The sequence below is a fragment of the Schistocerca cancellata genome, chromosome 4, assembly GCF_023864275.1.
Source record: "Schistocerca cancellata isolate TAMUIC-IGC-003103 chromosome 4, iqSchCanc2.1, whole genome shotgun sequence".
Classification (NCBI taxonomy): domain Eukaryota; kingdom Metazoa; phylum Arthropoda; class Insecta; order Orthoptera; family Acrididae; genus Schistocerca; species Schistocerca cancellata.
The window spans coordinates 242,338,235-242,357,342 of record NC_064629.1 but is presented as its reverse complement, the minus strand read 5'-3'; the positions used below and the strand labels follow the sequence as shown (position 1 = coordinate 242,357,342).

Below are 19,108 nucleotides of genomic sequence, written 5' to 3'. Positions count from 1 at the left end.
ACAGGTGGAGGCTCAGTTTTGGGGCGAGACGATTGCCCCAGTCTGACATCTACCTCCATCGCCTCAGAAGAGGAGTCGAGAGAGACGTCAGAGAGAATGACATCCACATCAGCAGACTGTACAACTTCAGTCTCCTTTAGCGGGCGAGTCTTCACCTTTGGCTTGTGCTTCGATTTTCTGGCCTGAGGTGGCATTGGAGCCAAAACCTCAGAAGCAGTAGGGGGTGTAGAAGCGCTAGGCATTGCGCAAGACTGGACCTGGGAAGGGGCAGGAAGTTCCATGACGTCAGCTACCACGGCCTGGTCAGAAGGCCGGGGAGGAGGAGCAGCAGGCTTCACAGGAACAGCAGCAGCACATGTACATTGACAAACACAGGTGTTAGTGCTGACAGTAGCAACCTCCGTTTGTGTAGCGGCATCAGTTTTCAAGACTGGCTGTTTCAGAACGGAAGAAAAGGAAGCAGCGAACGTGGGCGGCTGCAGGGACTTGTAAATTTTCTTTGCCTCACCGTACGGGATGCGTTTGGTGGTTTTAAGTTCCTGGATCTTCCGTTCCTCAAGGAAAACTCTACATTCCCTACTCCACACAGGGTGATCCCCAGAGCAGTTGACACACTTGGGAGGAGAGGAGCAATCAACTCCCTCATGAGCGGCTTTACCACATTTCCCGCAAGTGGCGTCCCCTTTACAACCGAGAGTAGTGTGACCAAAGTGTTGGCATTTAAAACACCGCATGGGATTGGGGTAATAAGGCCGTACACTGAGACGTAGGAAACCTGCCTTCACATGCTCTGGCAATTTGGTGCTGTTAAACGTAAGAATAAATGAGTCAGTTTTTACGAGAGCACCATCCACCCGTTTCATAACGTGTTGCACGTCGACAATTCCTTCCCGGGACCATTCAGACTTCAGTTCGTCTTGGGGAATGTCGACGAGATCTCTGCAAGTCACAACACCCTTGCTGTAGTTCAAGGTGTTGTGAAATTCAGTCTCTATCGCAAACTCCCCAAGAAATTGTGCCTTCTGAAGGTTATGGACTTGCTGGAAGCTAGATGTTTCAACCAGCAAGGTGCCATTGCGCAAGCGCTTTACAGACTTTAACGTGCCAGCAATACCCTCTAAGCCCTTCTGTATATAAAATGGCGAAACTTTTTCAAAACTCCCATCTTTTCTTTTAATTATGAGAAACACATTCTGAGAAGCAGAATGCGTTCTGTTACTAGTACCTGAATCAGGAGGACTGGCTACACGAGCCCTCTTGTTAGATTGGGTGTTAGAACCTACCAGCGGCCCACCCTTTCCGCTGGGAGGAAAAGAAGAAAAGTTCGAGGGTTCCATCTCGATCCCACGAGCAGCTAGGGAACTAAAGGTCCGCTCAGACAGAGCCCCGCGTGCCTGAGTAAGCCCTATACAACTGGGGTGTGGCAGGTGCCCCAGAGGTTGCCCGCTTGCGACTGTTCCACCTCAACAGCCATGCATCTCATAGGCGCGGAGCACACCGGAAGATTGAGGGTTTTTTTATAGAGGTTTGTTCCATCCTCGCGATCCGGGCGGTCAAGCCAAGATCCCCATTCCCTGAGACACACAACATTCCACCGCCGCGCCGCACGGTGGTCGCTGAAGTGTACTCAGAGCTTACGGTGACGGGGGACTGGTGGCGCTTACCAGTCCCCAGCTCAGGAACCCCGGGGTCGCCAAGCCCGTACCCAGCAAATCAATGCTGAGCCCCTGGGGGCTCCGTATACGAAACTGGAAGAGGACATGCTCAACAGAAATGGGATGTAAAGAAATATGTGCCTCAAAATTGGTGGCACACTCCAGGCCAGGCTCAAGCAGACACACGAAAGAGGCCCAAAGGTCGCCAAGTGCCTGGAAGGGGACTGTGTCCAAGATGACCTGAACTTCATCCAAGACGGAGAACCCAAACAGCGAGAAAGCATCCAGGCTGAAAATGTTGCCAGCTGAATGACTGTTGACAACATACAGCATTGGTGGCTGTATAACCATCTTTCACGTTGCTGTAGTGGTGAACTGATCTCTGACGAGAATAGAGCTGACACCATATGCAACCAACTTGTGAAACGGTGGGGCCAATGCCGGGAAACCCAGATAAGCATATGTCTGGAGACTGACCAGGGAAACCATCGCTCCCATGTCGACTTGGAATCGAATGTCCAGACAATCAATCGTGAGATCAATAAATAACTTGGGGGCACAAGGATCGCCCTGTGGAATGATGGCCAGAGGTTGATGCACCGTCCCATGATACAAGTTAGGAGTGAGGTTTGACTGACCTGATGCCTGGCAGCAGACAGTTTGGAGATGTCCATCGTTTCCACAATGGGTGCAGTGTGCCCAGCGATCAGGGCAGTCTGCATGTTGGTGCGTCACAAAACAGTCAGGACAAGAAGGCAGACCCAACTGTTTGCACTGATGCAGTTGGACTGGCTGCTCAGAGGTCACTGACATACACAAAAAGTAACGAATCACGACACTGCTGTTGGGAAGAAGACTTGCGATAATTCTGTCCCCGTGGTAGTGGTTGAACCGCTGCAACCTGGGAGCAGGCCATAAGACATTCATTTGCTGCCTGCACGATTTTGAAAGAGTGCAAGATTTTCAGTATGTCATTCAAGGAAGGATTGTCTATCTTGAGGGCTGCAGTGCGAACTTCTGGATCAGGAGACACTTGAACACTACATCATGAATCCAGGAATTGGCATATGAGGTTTTGCAAGATGGGTTGGCACAGGTGAAATCATGACGACGACTCAGGCCTTGCAAATCCATCACCCACGAGTGATAAGACAGGCCCGACTGCTTGTGCTACTTATGAAACTCAAGGCGCAATGCAACCAAGTGGAACCATTGTGAATCATAGTTCGACAGCAACAAACACATTTCCTAGAAAGTGAGTGCAACCAGGTTTGAGAGAGAAGCCAGCTTCCTAAGTAAGAAAAATGTCTCTGTGGAAGCCCAAGAAAGGAAGAGCGACCGTTGGAGAGCATCATAAAAAACCTGAAAAGCAACAAAGTGCTGTTTTAGCTGCTGCCAATATGTGTCCCAATCCTCCTTGGTGTCATTAAACGGCAGAAATGCTGGTGGGCGGGACTCTGCCTGGGAGATGACCACAGTCTGGGCGGGTCATGAACCTTGTACCTGTAATCGTTCTGACAGAAGCTGAATTTCCTGATGCAAAAAGTCGGTTTGTTGCTGGAACTGCTCTTGGAACTGCTGTTGCAATTGCTGCTGCAGGAGCAGCTGTTGCTGTAGCTGTTCCTGAGCTGTACAAGTTTTGCATCCAGAATGCACCATTTATGTTTTACCTCATCACTAATTCTAGTAACTGCAATCAAGCAAGACCAGAGCGCACTGGCCAACGGCATCATCTACATCTACATCATACTCCGCAAGCCACCTAATGGTGTGGCGGAGGGTACTTTTGGTACCACTATCTGATCCCTCCAACCCTGTTCCACTCGCGAATACAACGCAGATACACACAACAGGGGCAACTGACCACACGGCAAAATACCAAGACCAGAGAACAAAACTAAACTGGGTACCAAGACATAGCAACTATCAGTGACCAGAGCAATGATGAATAGATAAACAATAATGAGCACTGTTGGAACACAACTGCAGTCTGAGCCCCTGTACTGCCGGCTTTATAGGACCACCGTGAGCGCCAATAGGCCGGCTTGGCCCGCACATAGTACTGTGGCAGTGACAGCAGCACTTGGAGATTATAAGGGCCTTGCCTAGCAACTGGTGTCTACATCCATGCCTTCTAGTGGGCTGTCAAAATTGGTGGACTGGGATACCAGAATCAAGCCTTTCACTTAATACTTCATTGTCGTGCAGAGTGGGGCCTGCATTTGCTGCCAAGTTGGGGGTCGGCATGACACACCTTTGCCAATCTGTGAGCCGCTGTTGTGCTCAAAGACCAATCCACTGTGCAATACAAAGCTTTGCACACTGTCACTTCCCTCTAGTGCTGGTCACAGTCAGTCATCAGCCCTTACAGCAAATTGAGTAGGTTGCACTGTGACTTCAGACTTACTACACCCAAACTTTGAAAAATCTGATACTTATTTTTGAAATGATACCTGAAGAACAATATTTTCTGGAAACGGTGAAAAATTAGGTGAAATGACTAGATTATAAGAAGGGGCAACAGAGCTGTAATTGTCAATGCAGCTAATTCTGCAAAAAGCCTGTTTGCTATACTGAAAAGCAAAACTAGAAATTATAAGGTTTTTGAAGCTTTAGATGAGACTTATTATCCAAGAACTGTGCTATTAAACAGAATGCAAAAGACTCTCAAAACTAGTTTTTGTTCTCTTTTTCTGGTGTACACCCCTACAAAAAATTGTTGACAGTTAACAGATCTCTTCCTCATTACAGTAATGTTAATACAGCTTTACAGAATTTAATGCTGAAATACGTATAACACTTGAGAAATAAATTGCATATAATTTTTTTTTGTTTTTTTTTATTGTTTGGAATGTAAATTTTATTTCTTTCTTCAAAAAGAACTCAAGAATAAGTGTTACTGAAGTAACCAATTACTGCAAACTGCAATTCATACCAGTAACAGGATGGAATTGAAATCCCTTTAAATTTATATGTGTAATTTTTTTCAGATACAGACCCTAATTTCATCAAAAATAGATGTCACCTTTTCACGTTTTTCTCATTAATAACCACATCAAATTATATATGAGATCAATCAAAATATTTACTATTTCTGTGTGACTGTGTATTAGTTGGGAAAGTAATAGTAAATTTAAAAAAGAAAGGTCATGTGCTGCTTCTTTCATCTGCAATACTATGTTCCCCACACAGTATTATCTACGTCAACAAAAATACACTGTAAACCACTAAGCAGTGCATCACAGTGGGTCCTTCCCATTGTACCCAGTTATTAGGGCTTCTCCACATTCCATTCAGGTATGGAACACTGAAAGAATGATGGATTAAATGTGTCTGTGCATGCTGTAATTAGTCTAATCTTGTCTCTGCAGTCTGGAAGCAATACGTAAGTGATTGTAGGATATTCCTAGATTCATTACAGGTTCTTTAGTGTAATTGTTAATAAAGTTTCAGTCTGTTCAGTATGATCCTGAAGTAAGAGCTAAAACAATTATTCTAATAAATTAAAACAATATAGCACAATGCTCCGACATATGCACTTTAAAATTTGGAAATAAAAGTTTGTCTTAATGGAATGCCGTCTTTAGTAAAAATGGGTACTCCTTATATTCATAAAGAATACCTGGAGAGGAAAGAATTTTGATTTTTGGGACCACAGTTTTCTGTTGTTCACAAAAGTGAGAAAAAGAAACAGAAAAGGTGTGTATGCTGAGCACTTTGTTTTGATGAAGTTATTAACTCCCCAAAAACTCTGAGCCTCTTTAAGAAGTCAAGGTTCTCTATTTTAGAAGATAAGATATTAACATCCACCACATTAATTTTAAGTCAGCTCTTTGCATGAATATAAAAGGCCTCATTCCTCACAAATATTTAGGCCTATTAAAATGTTATTCCATGGATGGGGAAACAAAGATAAGGTGTGAAGGTTCCTTGGGTAATAAATGAACTGCACTTGCAAGTTACACTGTATGGATGTCCCACAGCTCCCCAGCTTCAAGCTAGTCTGACAGATCGATTCTGTTCTGGTGAAAATGGCAATCAGAGAAAGATTGTAACTGTTTGACAGTCTGTTTTGAACAGATACTTTACTTTCAGTGAGCCACATCAAGTCCTCTTCTTTTGTTGGGTATGTATTGCTGCCATATGTTACACCATACAGTTTTGCTCCCACAAACAGTAAGGGAAATACAAATTAGGTCAGGATGAGCCCCATATAACTGAGGAAGCCTATTTTAATTCAAATGGAGGTTTGCACCATCACAGTAATTTAACAAAGATCCCTGTTTTAGTATCAATGCCTGTGGACACCAAGGTAGGTGCAGATGAGTTGGTGTGGTTATCGCAGCGGAATAATGCAAAGCCCTGTCATGGTGGGCGCATTTGGAGCATGATAAGAGCAGAGCCAATGATCCATGTATCTTCTTACTGGTGGCAACAGATCTAGCCGGTCACTTCTTAAGCCGACATCAACACATTTGGACCTGGCTCTTGCTCATCACTGCTCTCTGGGTTCCGTGTGCTAAACTGTATATTTTTTTTTGCATTGGTCACATTATATTTTGCTCTGTGCTCATTTCTGACTTGCACATTGAGTTTTGTTCCCTCTTCCAGGATTTCTGCTCGGTGGCTTTAGAGCTGAGCCACCACAATCAAGTAGAGTTACATTTGTGCCAACAGTGGTGGTTTATGGCACTGACATGCCATATGCAGATACAAAAGTGGTGACATAGGAAGTTCTTTATTTCTTTTTTTTTTTCAGTGTTACACTGTGGCCACCATGGATCTAGATTTTTTGCAATGCTGGGAGGAGCAGCTGGGCCTCCAGGAACAGCAACAAAAGCTGCAGCAGGAGTAGATGGGGGAACTGCTCAAACAGAATGCAGAATTACTCCATACTCACACTGTGTTGGTGGTAGCCCAGGTGATCACAGAGAAGCTTTCTTCCCCGACACTATTTGCCAGATTCAACAAGCTCATGGAAAGGTGGGAGAATTATCTGTGCGGGTTCCTCCTGCATTGTCAGTAAGGCACATCATCGATACAGTTGCTAAGACTTTGTTATTGCCCAGCAAAGTGTGCAGAATCTGAAGCTCTCTACTGAGACTGATAAACTTAACTTTGAGGAACTTTGTCAGTTCCTCGCACAGTATTTTGGTCATCAAACCCATGTGCTGGTGGCAGGGCTACAGTTATATGACACAACAAGTGCACCTAGCAGTCATATGCGTAATGGATTGCCAACCTGCAAGGTCCCTCGTGCAAGTGTTGGTTCAAGTGCCTCCAATGAGCTTTCTCTTATGTTGACTCACTAATTAGGAACATGACTGTTCAGTTAGCACCCTCAGCTGAAGTTCCTAAGATTGGGAAATCACATGAACTTAAGCCCGCAGCAAAAGATGCACTGTCCAATAACTGGCTGGTAACGAGTTAGATGGGTACGATAAACAGCCACTGGTGCTCCATGGAGTGAGCCAGGCAGCCTTGCCTTCCACTGAGCTTCCATGTGTTGACACTACTGATAATTCGAGTGGAGTGATGCCATGGCACTGCTCATCTTTGCACACATTGCGCTCGGTGGGTGCAAGTCAGCTGAAATGTCGTAATCACCCACTCATGACATTTTTCGAATTTCTGGTGTTGTTCCATTTCCTCACATGTTTCTGCTTTGTGGACAAACTGGCAGTCCTGCCCCAATTGTCATTTGGTGCCTATTTGCCAGGATTGCCTGCATATGGATGCTACTTGTGGAATATGCTACAAAATAGACCATTTGGCAACTGTTTGTGACTGTTGGCAAACTGTGAGATGGTCCTAGGAGGCACCGGTGTTTTCCTTGGATTCAGAAGCTATCTTTGATGCCCCTCAAGAATTGCCCAAGAGTATTCTGCTGAATGCCCCACAGTATTCCACTAATGCTGGTAGTGGATGGGCAACTACTAGAGTTTCAGGCAGTTACAGGAAGACCTGTCACCCTCATTAAATTAGATACGTCGAAGTTCTTGGACTGCCCTGCACTGCAACGACCACTATGTCAAGATGTGTCTTACAGTAAATAATGTATTACTCTGAGGGGGCAAATTTCTGCCTCTGCATGATATAAGTATGTGGAACAGCAACTTACATTGTTAGTGTTAATTCACCATTCTCGCAAAATATTTTTGGGTTAGATGCCTTTTCTGTTTTTGGCTTCTAGATAGGTGATAAAATACATTTACTGTCTAAATTGATCCCCTTTCACGATTTGGACTCTTTACTACAGTCATATGAGCAGCTGTTTGAGAATGCCTTGGGTTGGGAAGGAAATTTCGAGGTCCATGTCTCCCTTAAGCCATCAGCAATTCCCTTTGCCATGTGCGACAAAGTCTAGCCCAAGTTGCAGTGTTGGCTGGACTTCAGCCCCATTTCACCTATTTTGTTGAGCCACTGGGCCATCCCTTTGGGGTTAATTCAGAAGCCAGATGGTGCTGTGCACATTTGTGGCGATTTTAAACAAACAGTCAACATGCAATGTCTTCGGGATTCGTGTCCAATTTCACAGCCAGAGGAGTTGTTGGCGAAGTGGTTGGTGAAGTTGTTGGAGGCCAGTATTTTTCGTGGATCAACTTAGAGATGCATACCTGCAGTTGCCATTGGACACTGCTTCACTCTGGGCTTTGGCAGTTAGTGTTCAATACCCTCTTTAGGCTTCACCAGTTTACTGACTTGTTCTTTGGAATGTTGTCTGTGCCAGGAAGTTATCAATGATGTTTGGAGCAGTCGATTCAGGACATTCTCTGTTGTGTCAGGTACTTTGATGACATCTGGTTGACAGACTCCATGCAAGAGGAGCATTTATGAAATCTGAAGGTGGTTTGCCAATGCCTTCAGGAGAATGCTCTTCACCGCAAACTGAAAAAGTGTAGTTTTTTCCCCAAAGCTGCTTTTTTGGGGAAATGTGCTTAGCAAAGATGGCCTCATCTCTACAGAAGAGCACATCAAAGCCATTGTCAACGTGTGGGCACCCAAGAAAGATGGTGCTCCAGTCCTTTTCAGCAAGATTTCTCGTTATGTTAAGCGCATTCCCCAGGCCACACACATCTGCCACCCTCTTAACCAGCTTTGCCAAAAGGACACCACATTCGTGCAGTCTGCGGGCTGTCAATGCGCTTTTCATTCCCTCGAGCAGTGTTTGTGGGGGTTGGGTTGTTTTGAGGAAGGAGACCACACAGTGAGGTCATCAGTCTCATAGGATTAGGGAAGGACTGGGAAGGAAGTCGGCCGTGCCCTTTCAAAGGAACCACCCCGGAATTTGCCTGGAGCGATTTAGGGAAATCACGGAAAACCTAGATCAGGATGGTCGGACGCGGGATTAAACCATTGTCCTCCTGAATGCAAGTCCAGTGTGCTAGCCACTGCGCCACCTCGCTTGGTGCAGTGTTTGTGCTTCACACCGTTTTGCACCCTTTACATTGGGTAAACCATTAACCCTAGTTGCTGATACATCCCAATAAGTCACTGGTGCTGATATGTCTCATCGGGACCCATATGGCACTGAGCAGCGTATGCATTGAAAACACTTACTGCAGTGCAATGTAATGACTCACAGCTGAAAAAGGAGACAGTGGCTATCATTTCTGGAATTCGAAAATTTCACATTTTTTGTATGGAGCAAAGTTCCTACTCATTACTGGCCACATGCCCCTGATTTCTTTATTTGGCCCTTGCTCTAAGATACCTGATAAGACAGCCCACTGGCTGCAGAGTTGGGCCCTCTCCCTCAGTAATTATTGCAATGATATTTGTTACTGGTCCACTGCCCAGCGTGCTAATGCAGATGCACATTTGCAGTTGTGGGCAGAATCCATTATAGAATAGAGGCTCTCACTTTCACACCGTGGTATAACAATCATGTACGAAAGGTACTACGGAAACAAAGAAAGCTTCATCATAGGTTTAAGAGTAGTCGAATCATAGCTGATAAGGAAAAGCTGAACGAAGCGAAAAAGAGCGTAAAGAGAGCAATGAGAGAAGCATTCAACGAATTCGAACATAAAACATTGGCAAACAATCTAAACAAGAACCCTAAAAAGTTTTGGTCATATGTAAAATCGGTAAGCGGATCTAAATCCCCTATTCAGTCACTCGTTGACCACGATGGCACCGAAACAGAGGACGACCGAAGAAAGGCAGAAATACTGAATTCAGTGTTCCGAAACTGTTTCACTGCGGAAAATCGTAACACGGTCCCTGACTTCAGCCGTCGCACGGACGCCAAAATGGAAAATATTGAAATAAACGATATCGGAATTGAAAAACAACTGCTATCACTTAGTAGCGGAAAAGCATCCGGACCAGACGAGATACCCTTAAGATTCTACAGTGATTATGCTAAAGAACTTGCCCCCTTTCTATCAGCAATTTATCGTAGATCGCTGGAAGAACGTAAAGTACCTAGCGACTGGAAGAAAGCGCAGGTCGTTCCCATTTTCAAGAAGGGTCATAAATCAGATGCGAATAATTATAGGCCTATTTCGCTTACGTCAATCTGTTGTAGAATAATGGAACATGTTTTGTGTTCTCGTATTATGACGTTCTTAGATAATACAAATCTCCTTCATCATAACCAACATGGATTCCGCAAACAGAGATCATGTGAAACTCAGCTCGCCCTATTTGCCCAAGAAATTCACAGTGCCGTAGACACTGGCGAGCAGATTGATGCCGTATTCCTGGACTTCAGGAAGGCATTTGATACGGTTCCGCACTTACGTTTAATGAAAAAAATACGAGCTTACGGAATATCGGACCAGGTTTGTGATTGGATTCAGGATTTCCTAGAAGAAAGAACACAACATGTCATTCTTAACGGTTCAAAATCTGCAGATGTAGAGGTAATTTCGGGAGTACCGCAAGGAAGTGTGATAGGACCTTTATTGTTTACAATATACATAAATGACTTAGTTGACAACATCGGTAGCTCCGTGAGGCTATTTGCAGATGACACGGTTGTCTACAAGAAAGTAGCAACATCAGAAGACTCGTACGTACTCCAGGAAGACCTGCAGAGGATTAATGCATGGTGCGACAGCTGGCAGCTTTCCCTAAACGTAGATAAATGTAATATAATGCGCATACATAGGGGCAGAAATCCATTCCAGTACGATTATGCCATAGGTGGTAAATCATTGGAAGCGGTAACGACCGTAAAATACTTAGGAGTTACTATCCGGAGCGATCTGAAGTGGAATGATCACATAAAACAAATAGTGGGAAAAGCAGGCGCCAGGTTGAGATTCATAGGAAGAATTCTAAGAAAATGTGACTCATCGACGAAAGAAGTAGCTTACAAAACGCTTGTTCGTCCGATTCTTGAGTATTGCTCATCAGTATGGGACCCTTACCAGGTTGGATTAATAGAAGAGATAGACATGATCCAGCGAAAAGCAGCGCGATTCGTCATGGGGACATTTAGTCAGCGCGAGAGCGTTACGGAGATGCTGAACAAGCTCCAGTGGCGGACACTTCAAGAAAGGCGTTACGCAATACGGAGAGGTTTATTATCGAAATTACGAGAGAGCACATTCCGAGAAGAGATGGGCAACATATTACTACCGGCCACATATATCTCGCGTAATGATCACAACGAAAAGATCCGAGAAATTAGAGCAAATACGGAGACTTACAAGCAGTCGTTCTTCCCACGCACAATTCGTGAATGGAACAGGGAAGGGGGGATCAGATAGTGGTACAATAAGTACCCTCCGCCACACACCGTAAGGTGGCTCGCGGAGTATAGATGTAGATGTAGATGTAGAAACCTTGCAGCAGACATTGCTGGAGTTTTTTCTCTGACAGTGCAGGAGGTTGTGCCTGCCTACCTGCTTTTTGCGGAAAATCATGCCAGTAGTCCAAATGGGATGGGCTGAGCCCATTCCTCTGGGAGCTCCTTCTGCTGCAAGATGAATGCAATGATACACAGAGGGTCCTGAGGTTTGCCATGGAGGAGCAAAGATGTTGAGTGGTCGTCCTTCCAGTGTTGCATTCTCACCTACTTCAGTTGCTGCATGTATCACTCTAGAGTGTGTCTCATAAGAAGGCTTTGACACGGCATCACATCTACAGGCCATCAACTAATAGTGAGATTGAACATTTTTGCAGGCTTGTGCAGCCTGTGCACAGAATCAGGCTTCACCACTATGTCAGTTTTTCCCTTGGCCACTTCCACTGAAAGCTTTGCGACAGGATGCAGGATGAACAGCACATTTTTATTAAACCTAAAATAATACAACAGGTCAGGTCGTTTCTGCTTTTGTGGGCTTTTACCACATCAGTCCACCTCCTTGCCTCTGAGTTGGTATTTGAGGATATTTCTAGGGATTCAGTCTGCCTTCATCTATAGTACATGGTTTTTGCAAGAAGGTCTGTACTGTGTTGAGAATTCATTTTACTCTGAGATCTTTAATGGTGTCATCAGATATTTTCCTGTCACACAGTGTACAGCCAGCTGTTTTCATAAACCACATCTAAATACTCATTAGTCTCCGTTCATTGTTTCTACAATGTGTCCAAGTTTCACTGCTGTTTAAGTGGTGAAGGGCAACATCCTTGTCTTACCCCTTGCCTTCCATTCTGATAGCTGTTGCCGGTTCTGATTGCCTTCACATTTTGGTTGTATAAGTTCTGAACTGCTTTTATGATATGTGATAGGGTGTTGCATTCTGTCAAGTTTTTTCCAAAGTTTTCTTCAATCAACTGCATCACAAGCTTTCTTAAAGTCAATAAATTCCAGATGCACTTCCAGATTGAACTCTTTCTTTTTTACGGTTCACATCTTGACTGTGCATGCCTTTCCAGAAACCATTCTGTTCTTTTCCCAGCAGTGGTTCATAAAATGTTTCTAATTTTGATTTTATGAAGCTGGCATAAATTTTATAACCGGCGTTGAGTTAGCTTATTCCTCTGTAGTTACTGCAGTCTCTGACATTATCTGTTCCATGGAATGGGATAAGTTCCTTATGTCATCTTTGTGGTGGAGTTTTTTCCCTTCAAATGCTGTTCATAAAGTTCACCAACTGTTCCTTAAATGTCCAGTCACTGAATTTAAAAACTTGCATATTAATACCATCCTCATCAGAAGATCAGCATTTTTGACTGGATTTCAGTACTAATTCTAACTCTTTATAGTGGGTTTTATCTGGTGTATTAGTGACTGTTAGGCTAGCAACCAACTGGTAGGACTAAATGTTTTTCTTCCAAACCTCAAAGTAAGAATAAAATCTTTTAATGATCCAAGGAAGTACCTTAAATGGAAATGAATTACTTCTTCTTTTAGTAAATAGCACTAGGAAGACAGAAGTTTGACTATTATAAGCATATTCAAATGGATGAGGGTTGCAGTAGTTATACAGATGAAAGAGTCTTACACAGGATAGAATACCATGAAGAGTTGCACCGACACACTCTCTGAACTGAAGATCAGAATGAAATTCAAATATTCTACCTGCAGGGAAAAAACATAAAGCATTGTTTAATTGGGATCTACTCCTTAGTTGAGCATTGCTCTGCATATTTTTTATGTTTTAGTTCAAGTATATATATATGTCTTAAATGCAAAAATTACATTTGTAATAGAGATAAGCAACAATGAAAATCCTATATAAATTAATGTTTTCCATTTACAGCATGTGTAACTATGTCATTAATATACTTTACTTCCTGCTATGTGTGCACTGGTGGTGGGGTAGAGAAGGATGGGGGATTAAAAATTCTTATAACAATGTTTCTTTCTTTTTGGTAACTATGTTAAATCTTAAATCTTGTTACATAGTGGTAATATTGAAAGAAACATGCTTTTGAGCCCTATTCAGTCTGCAAAGAGAAACTGCTGTACTTCTGAAAGGGAGTCTAGTGTCTGACCACTGTAATAACTCACTTGACAAAACTACAAATAAGATAAGGCAAATGTTTTGGCAGTGCAACTACATAAAATGATTTCACAGTTGCACATACACAGTACAAATGCTTTGCAAATTATTATTTGTTTTCAGAGATCACTGAATGAACACACATACAGCAATACAAAAGAAAATGTGTATTAAAATAACAAATACATATAAAGTATATGCCTCAGAAGGAGGGGGAAAAAATGAAAAATCCCCACTAGCCTGTGTATTGAAGGAAAGCTGTTGTGCTCAGGTTAAATCCAGTCTTAATTCTCATAGTAAATGAAATATTTATCATCCATATGTGATCAACTGCAACAAAAGAGGATTGAGAGGAAGAGGGTGGGGGAGATTGCGTGTACACTAGTTCCTTGCATTAAATTGGAAAACTCTTCGAAACATCTCAAGAACTGAGGGCAAGTTACACTTTTGGAGGTGACCTGTACATAAATGGAGATCTGAAAGTCAGCAGCCGCCTCTGTGCTATCTGACAGTAGTAGTCAAAGAGCAGATATAGGATTTTTAATCTCACCTTCCAGTCATTTTCAATAATCAGCCATAACAATATTAATAAAACACTGGAAATAATTACAGTAACTCATAAACAAATGATTCACACTTTACTGAGGAAAATAGCGGGATCCAATCTCAATATTTCACTAAAATGTCCTTCAGAAGCTAATGACAACATACACCAAAGTTTTGGATTTGAACTAATGACAAGGCATAAACTTTAAAGACAAGGTGTGATATCATCATAAACAAAGATAATGATATAACCTGGAACTATGTACTAATTGTTCATAGCTCAACACTTAAGGGCAGCAAATGTAATTTATGCTTAAACGTTGTAGGAAAGTTCCTTTAAATTGTAAATACTTTCGGATTAAAGGAGACCACTCCCTGAAAAGCGCGCTTGTAAAATATATGTACAAAATATCAATCAAAATATTCGTTTGAGAATTGTCTATTATGTAATAGTCTTTTTCCAAATTTATCTAATACATTTATTTATTTGCAAAGGAAAGTGCGTCAGATATGGTCCTCACATTATGCTACAGGTCATTCTATTGCCAAGTCCGTTATTTCGACTTCACATTTGTTAGATTCGACAACGTGCAACCAAACTGTCATCTCCAATTCCTACCCTAGACCTTAGGCTATGATACATTTCTGAATGTCACCGCAGCCAATATTCACAAGTAGGTGTGGGGCACTACTTGTTTCATTCGAGCTCAATGCTGTTGCCGGTATGATACTACAAAATCTGCAATTCTTAACAGAATGGTTCAGTAACAATTTGCAAACATTTTGGAACCCATTCAAGGGGCGAAATTATTTTTTAAAATGGCATATCCCCACATTGCTTTGTCTTAATTTTCAGCCACAAGTTGTGTAATAACAAACAAGTTTATAACTTACTTCTGAAACGGCCGCTTTTCGTAGAGAATATCGTCTGGATTGTGAACCGTTTTTCCAAGAGATATTAATACTTCTTCCGCTGGCGTATTATTGATCACTTTAGCTCCATGAATTTTCCATTTTCTTTTGAAGTGCCATCCTAAATGCTGTCGAAATAGAGAACTGGTTGCCCGCATCTTCACTCGTGTTCTCGTGTAAACAAATCTCAGGAAGCAACAAAAACAACAAACTGTTGATGTTTTGGTATAATCTTTGAGACTAATTTTCCTTGTGTCATTTGTTTCGTGTAAGATCACTGGTTTGTTTTGAATGGTTAAATGAACATCTGTGTCGTACGCGCTTAAGTGTATACTCTATACTGTAGTGTATATTTTCATGTCAACGAAAATAGTTTGTTCGCGAGTGGTATTCGCCTTCTGATCCGCTATGTCGGATTATGAAATGTGTAGAACTGGCAAGCTTGTGTTAAAAGGGGAGAAACGAAAGAAGTAAGTGTAAAGAAATAAATCATATAAACATGCAGTATGCAACGGACTAACTACTCTTGACGGTATAACGTAATTCAGTTCAATGTTGCATCGTGTATCATGTAATTAAGTTCTATTGTCAGCATTTTTAGATTTTCACATTAGAATGGTGCCCAATACGTGTATAGTGAGGTGCCTGAATATCTTCTGCATCTTTGATAATTCTATATTCTGTAGTTGCTGACGATACCGTCGTTAAATACTATATTGTCCAAGGTACGCAAAAAGTAAATATGAACATTCTAGCCTCTAGTTTAGAGAGATGTTACTTGATGGAGCAGTTAGGGCAAGGTGAAAAGTTAGAGACGTTACAATGCACTTTTTCGTGAGATAATACTTCGTTAGATCAGTACATTTTCCCAGTGAATGGATTCCACCCGAAGAGTGTTACCGGTATTGCTGATCCATCTACAAGCAGGTGCAATGTAACCTCTTAATTGGACTCAAAACATTTTGAATTTTCAAATTTCCTGGACTTGGTAATAGATGGAAGTTAGAGCCAGATCTGAGGAATAAGGTGGCTGTTTCAGCAGTTCATACTTGAGATCCAGAAGCAGAATTGTGGTGATCTGTGTTGTCGTAATGAAAGAGGATTTCTTTCTTTTGCATTCCATGCCTGTTCTACATTGTTTACCCAGTTAATTCAGAAGTTGTGTGTTGTATCCACATGTTGTTACAATGAAAACAGTAAAATCACTTTTGCTTTCCAGGAAACATTGGATTTTAACTTTATTAGTGTGTGGCCATACGCCACCACTCACTACATTTCCGAGACAAATTGGCATATGTCTCACCTCCAGTAAAAACCAACTTGTATTTCCTTAGAAATATACAAGTCATTTGTCTTCGCACTTTCTTTTGGTCACCAATAAACAAGCATTGCACCTATCTCACAAAAATTTCTCATACTTCATTGTTCATGTGAAACATCCTTCTCTTGCTATGATATCTGCTATTTATGTTGGTAGTAAACATTATAAAATGAATAATTTTGCAGCGGTACAGTTTCTGGTCTGTCAGTTAGGAGGAAAATGCGCTGAGTGCAACTGATTTAAACTGTTGTATGGACAGAGCTACTCCGCAAGTCATGTTGACACTAGTTATTGTGTAGCATTCATCAAGATAACATATCAAGATAAAGTAATCAAAATTTTATTAATGCCAATGTCATACCAGGAGCAAAGCATTTCGTCATGCCCATAAATGTGCACTTTAGTTTGCAGACGTCATTCACTGTGTTAACAGTATCCAGTCACTGATTGATCATGTGGGTAGCAAAACTGAAGATTATTTTGTGAAGCCTAAAATTATAGATTCTCTCTCCCAGAACTGACTTAATTAAGAAGACTGCACGGTTCTTCCTAATAAACATTATACAAGATGAAAACTTGGGAATTGTGAGGATAAAGCATTGCTGAGTTAACAATCAACTAATTATGTGTTTATAGAGAAAAATTCATTGGTTGTCATGTGATGCCTGTTACATACTATATCCTATACGTCACGAAGGAAAAAAATTGAAACTACTCTCTTAACTAACAGTTTATTCTATGTCTTTGGACCACTCATCACAATGATTAGTTATAGATTCAGGTTATTCCAGTTTTTTCAGTTACTGAACATTTATTCATGTACGACTGTTTTGAAAATTGGGTCATTTCTGTGTAAGAATTTGTATTGATTTCCAAAAGCAGCCTTCATGTGAACTGCAGTTCTGTTCATTTGCTTTATTGCACCCACCAGTTGGAAAGTAAAGATCACACCTATTTAAAACTACTGTCCAGTAGCTTTGATATCCATCTGTTACAGAATCTTAAAAATGTATTCTGAGCTTAAATGTAGCGAGGTATTTCAACCTAAATGACCTCATCATGCTAACCAACTTGGATTCCGAAAACATGAGACCCTGAAAGCCATGTATCAAAGCAGTCGACTAGATGCAGTATTTCTTGAGTTCAAAAAAGCATTTGACTTGACTCCATCAACGCTTATTTATGAAAGTTAGATCATATGGGATATAAAGTGAAATTTGTGACTATGTTTAGCATTTTTTTGTAAGGGGGATGTAGTATGTTATTTTGGATGGATTGTCATCAATAATTGTAGAAATGATTTCAGGGGTGCCCGAGGGAAGTGTGTTGGAACCCTTACTAGACCTGGCAAACAGTATTAATAGTAACCTCAGACTCTTTATAGATAATACATTTATCTGTAATTAAGCACTCTTTCATAGTCAGATCTTAATAAGATTTCAAAGTTGTGTTCAGAAACATAAAATTGTGGGCGTAAAAGCCCTTCTCACTGAAGACAACTCAGGAAATGTTTCAGAAACCAGCTTTCATACCTAAAAGGATTGACTGACAGTCGACACTGTAGTTTGGTTACCTTCTTCCCAACAATCAGTCTACCCATCCCTCAGTAGCACGATGTACAGCATTGTATAAGAACTGAAGGAAACATGAAATAAATTTATTCCACGTTATATTATCCTATGACCGCAATATCAATGAGTTGCAGTTGAAATAATCAACTTATACAAATATGTTGGTGTAACAGTTTGTGGGGTATGAAGAAAAAGTCGTAGTAAAACAGGTGTCAGACTGTAGTTCATTGGTAGAATACTGGGAAAATGCAGTCAGTTTACAAAGGATTTATGCAAAATATAATGTGGCACATCCTAGAATATTGCTCAAGTGTAAGAGACCCATACCAGATAAGACTATCATAAGATACTGAATGTCTTCAGAGAAGGACAGCATGAATAATCATAGATTTGTGTAACTCATGAGAGAGTACTATGGAGATGCTGAAAAACATCAACTGGCAGACACTTGAAGATGACATCAACTCTCTCATGAAAGTGTACTAGAAATGTTTCAAGAACCAGCTTTCATACCCATAGGATTGAATGACAATGGACATTGTAGTTTGGTTGCCTTTATCTGAACAATCCATCAGTGGCGTGATGCACAGTATTGAATAAGAACTGGAGGTAATATGAAATAAATTTATTCCACACCACAGAATAATTCCCATTCTCACGTCAGACCAAAATCTGTGATCAGTTTTGGGAAGCTGCTTTGCTTGTTGCAGGTAACCAAAGGAATTTATGACATTGTACCTCCCCCCCTCCCCCCAAAATCCTTTACAAGGTGCATCATGCCTAGCAGAATCAGTGCCATTACAAAATGTTTTGGATTGCTTATTTGAAAACCTTCTAACAATATGTAAGTGAGCACAATCCACAGAGACAGTACCCACACAACTTGTAAGTTCATACTCCACTTGAATTTACATTGTAGTATTTGAGTTTCGTTACCTCTCAATTAAATTATGCAATCAGCATATTATTCAAAAGCACGATAGCAAAGCAGTAACATTACTCAAAGTGGCTGACAACATCACACATGCCCTGGACAGACATGAAGTGAAAATTTTAACACTAATCAATTTCATGAAGGCGGTTTATTTTGAAGTCATCATAGAAATGTGCTCTCTGGAGTCCCCCAGAATTCAGTCCTTGGTCCATTGCTTTTCTCATTGTATATCATTGAAATCTGCTTCTTTCTTGTGACCATCACCG

General features: G+C 41.6%; 2 protein-coding genes across 2 annotated transcripts in view; one reads left to right on the top strand and one right to left on the bottom strand.

The window, feature by feature from the left end:
- LOC126183852 (39S ribosomal protein L37, mitochondrial) overlaps positions 1–15,241 on the bottom strand; it is an 85,385-nt gene extending 70,144 nt beyond the window's left edge. The window contains exon 1 of the mRNA XM_049926139.1: positions 14,999–15,241. Within this exon, the coding sequence (XP_049782096.1) occupies positions 14,999–15,174 (176 nt within the window). The 5' untranslated portion in view covers positions 15,175–15,241. The remainder of the gene's footprint in view (positions 1–14,998) is intronic.
- A 59-nt stretch (positions 15,242–15,300) lies between these two features.
- Positions 15,301–19,108, top strand: part of LOC126183853 (protein FRG1 homolog) — a 40,196-nt gene continuing 36,388 nt past the window's right edge. The window contains exon 1 of the mRNA XM_049926141.1: positions 15,301–15,486. Within this exon, the coding sequence (XP_049782098.1) occupies positions 15,425–15,486 (62 nt within the window). The 5' untranslated portion in view covers positions 15,301–15,424. The remainder of the gene's footprint in view (positions 15,487–19,108) is intronic.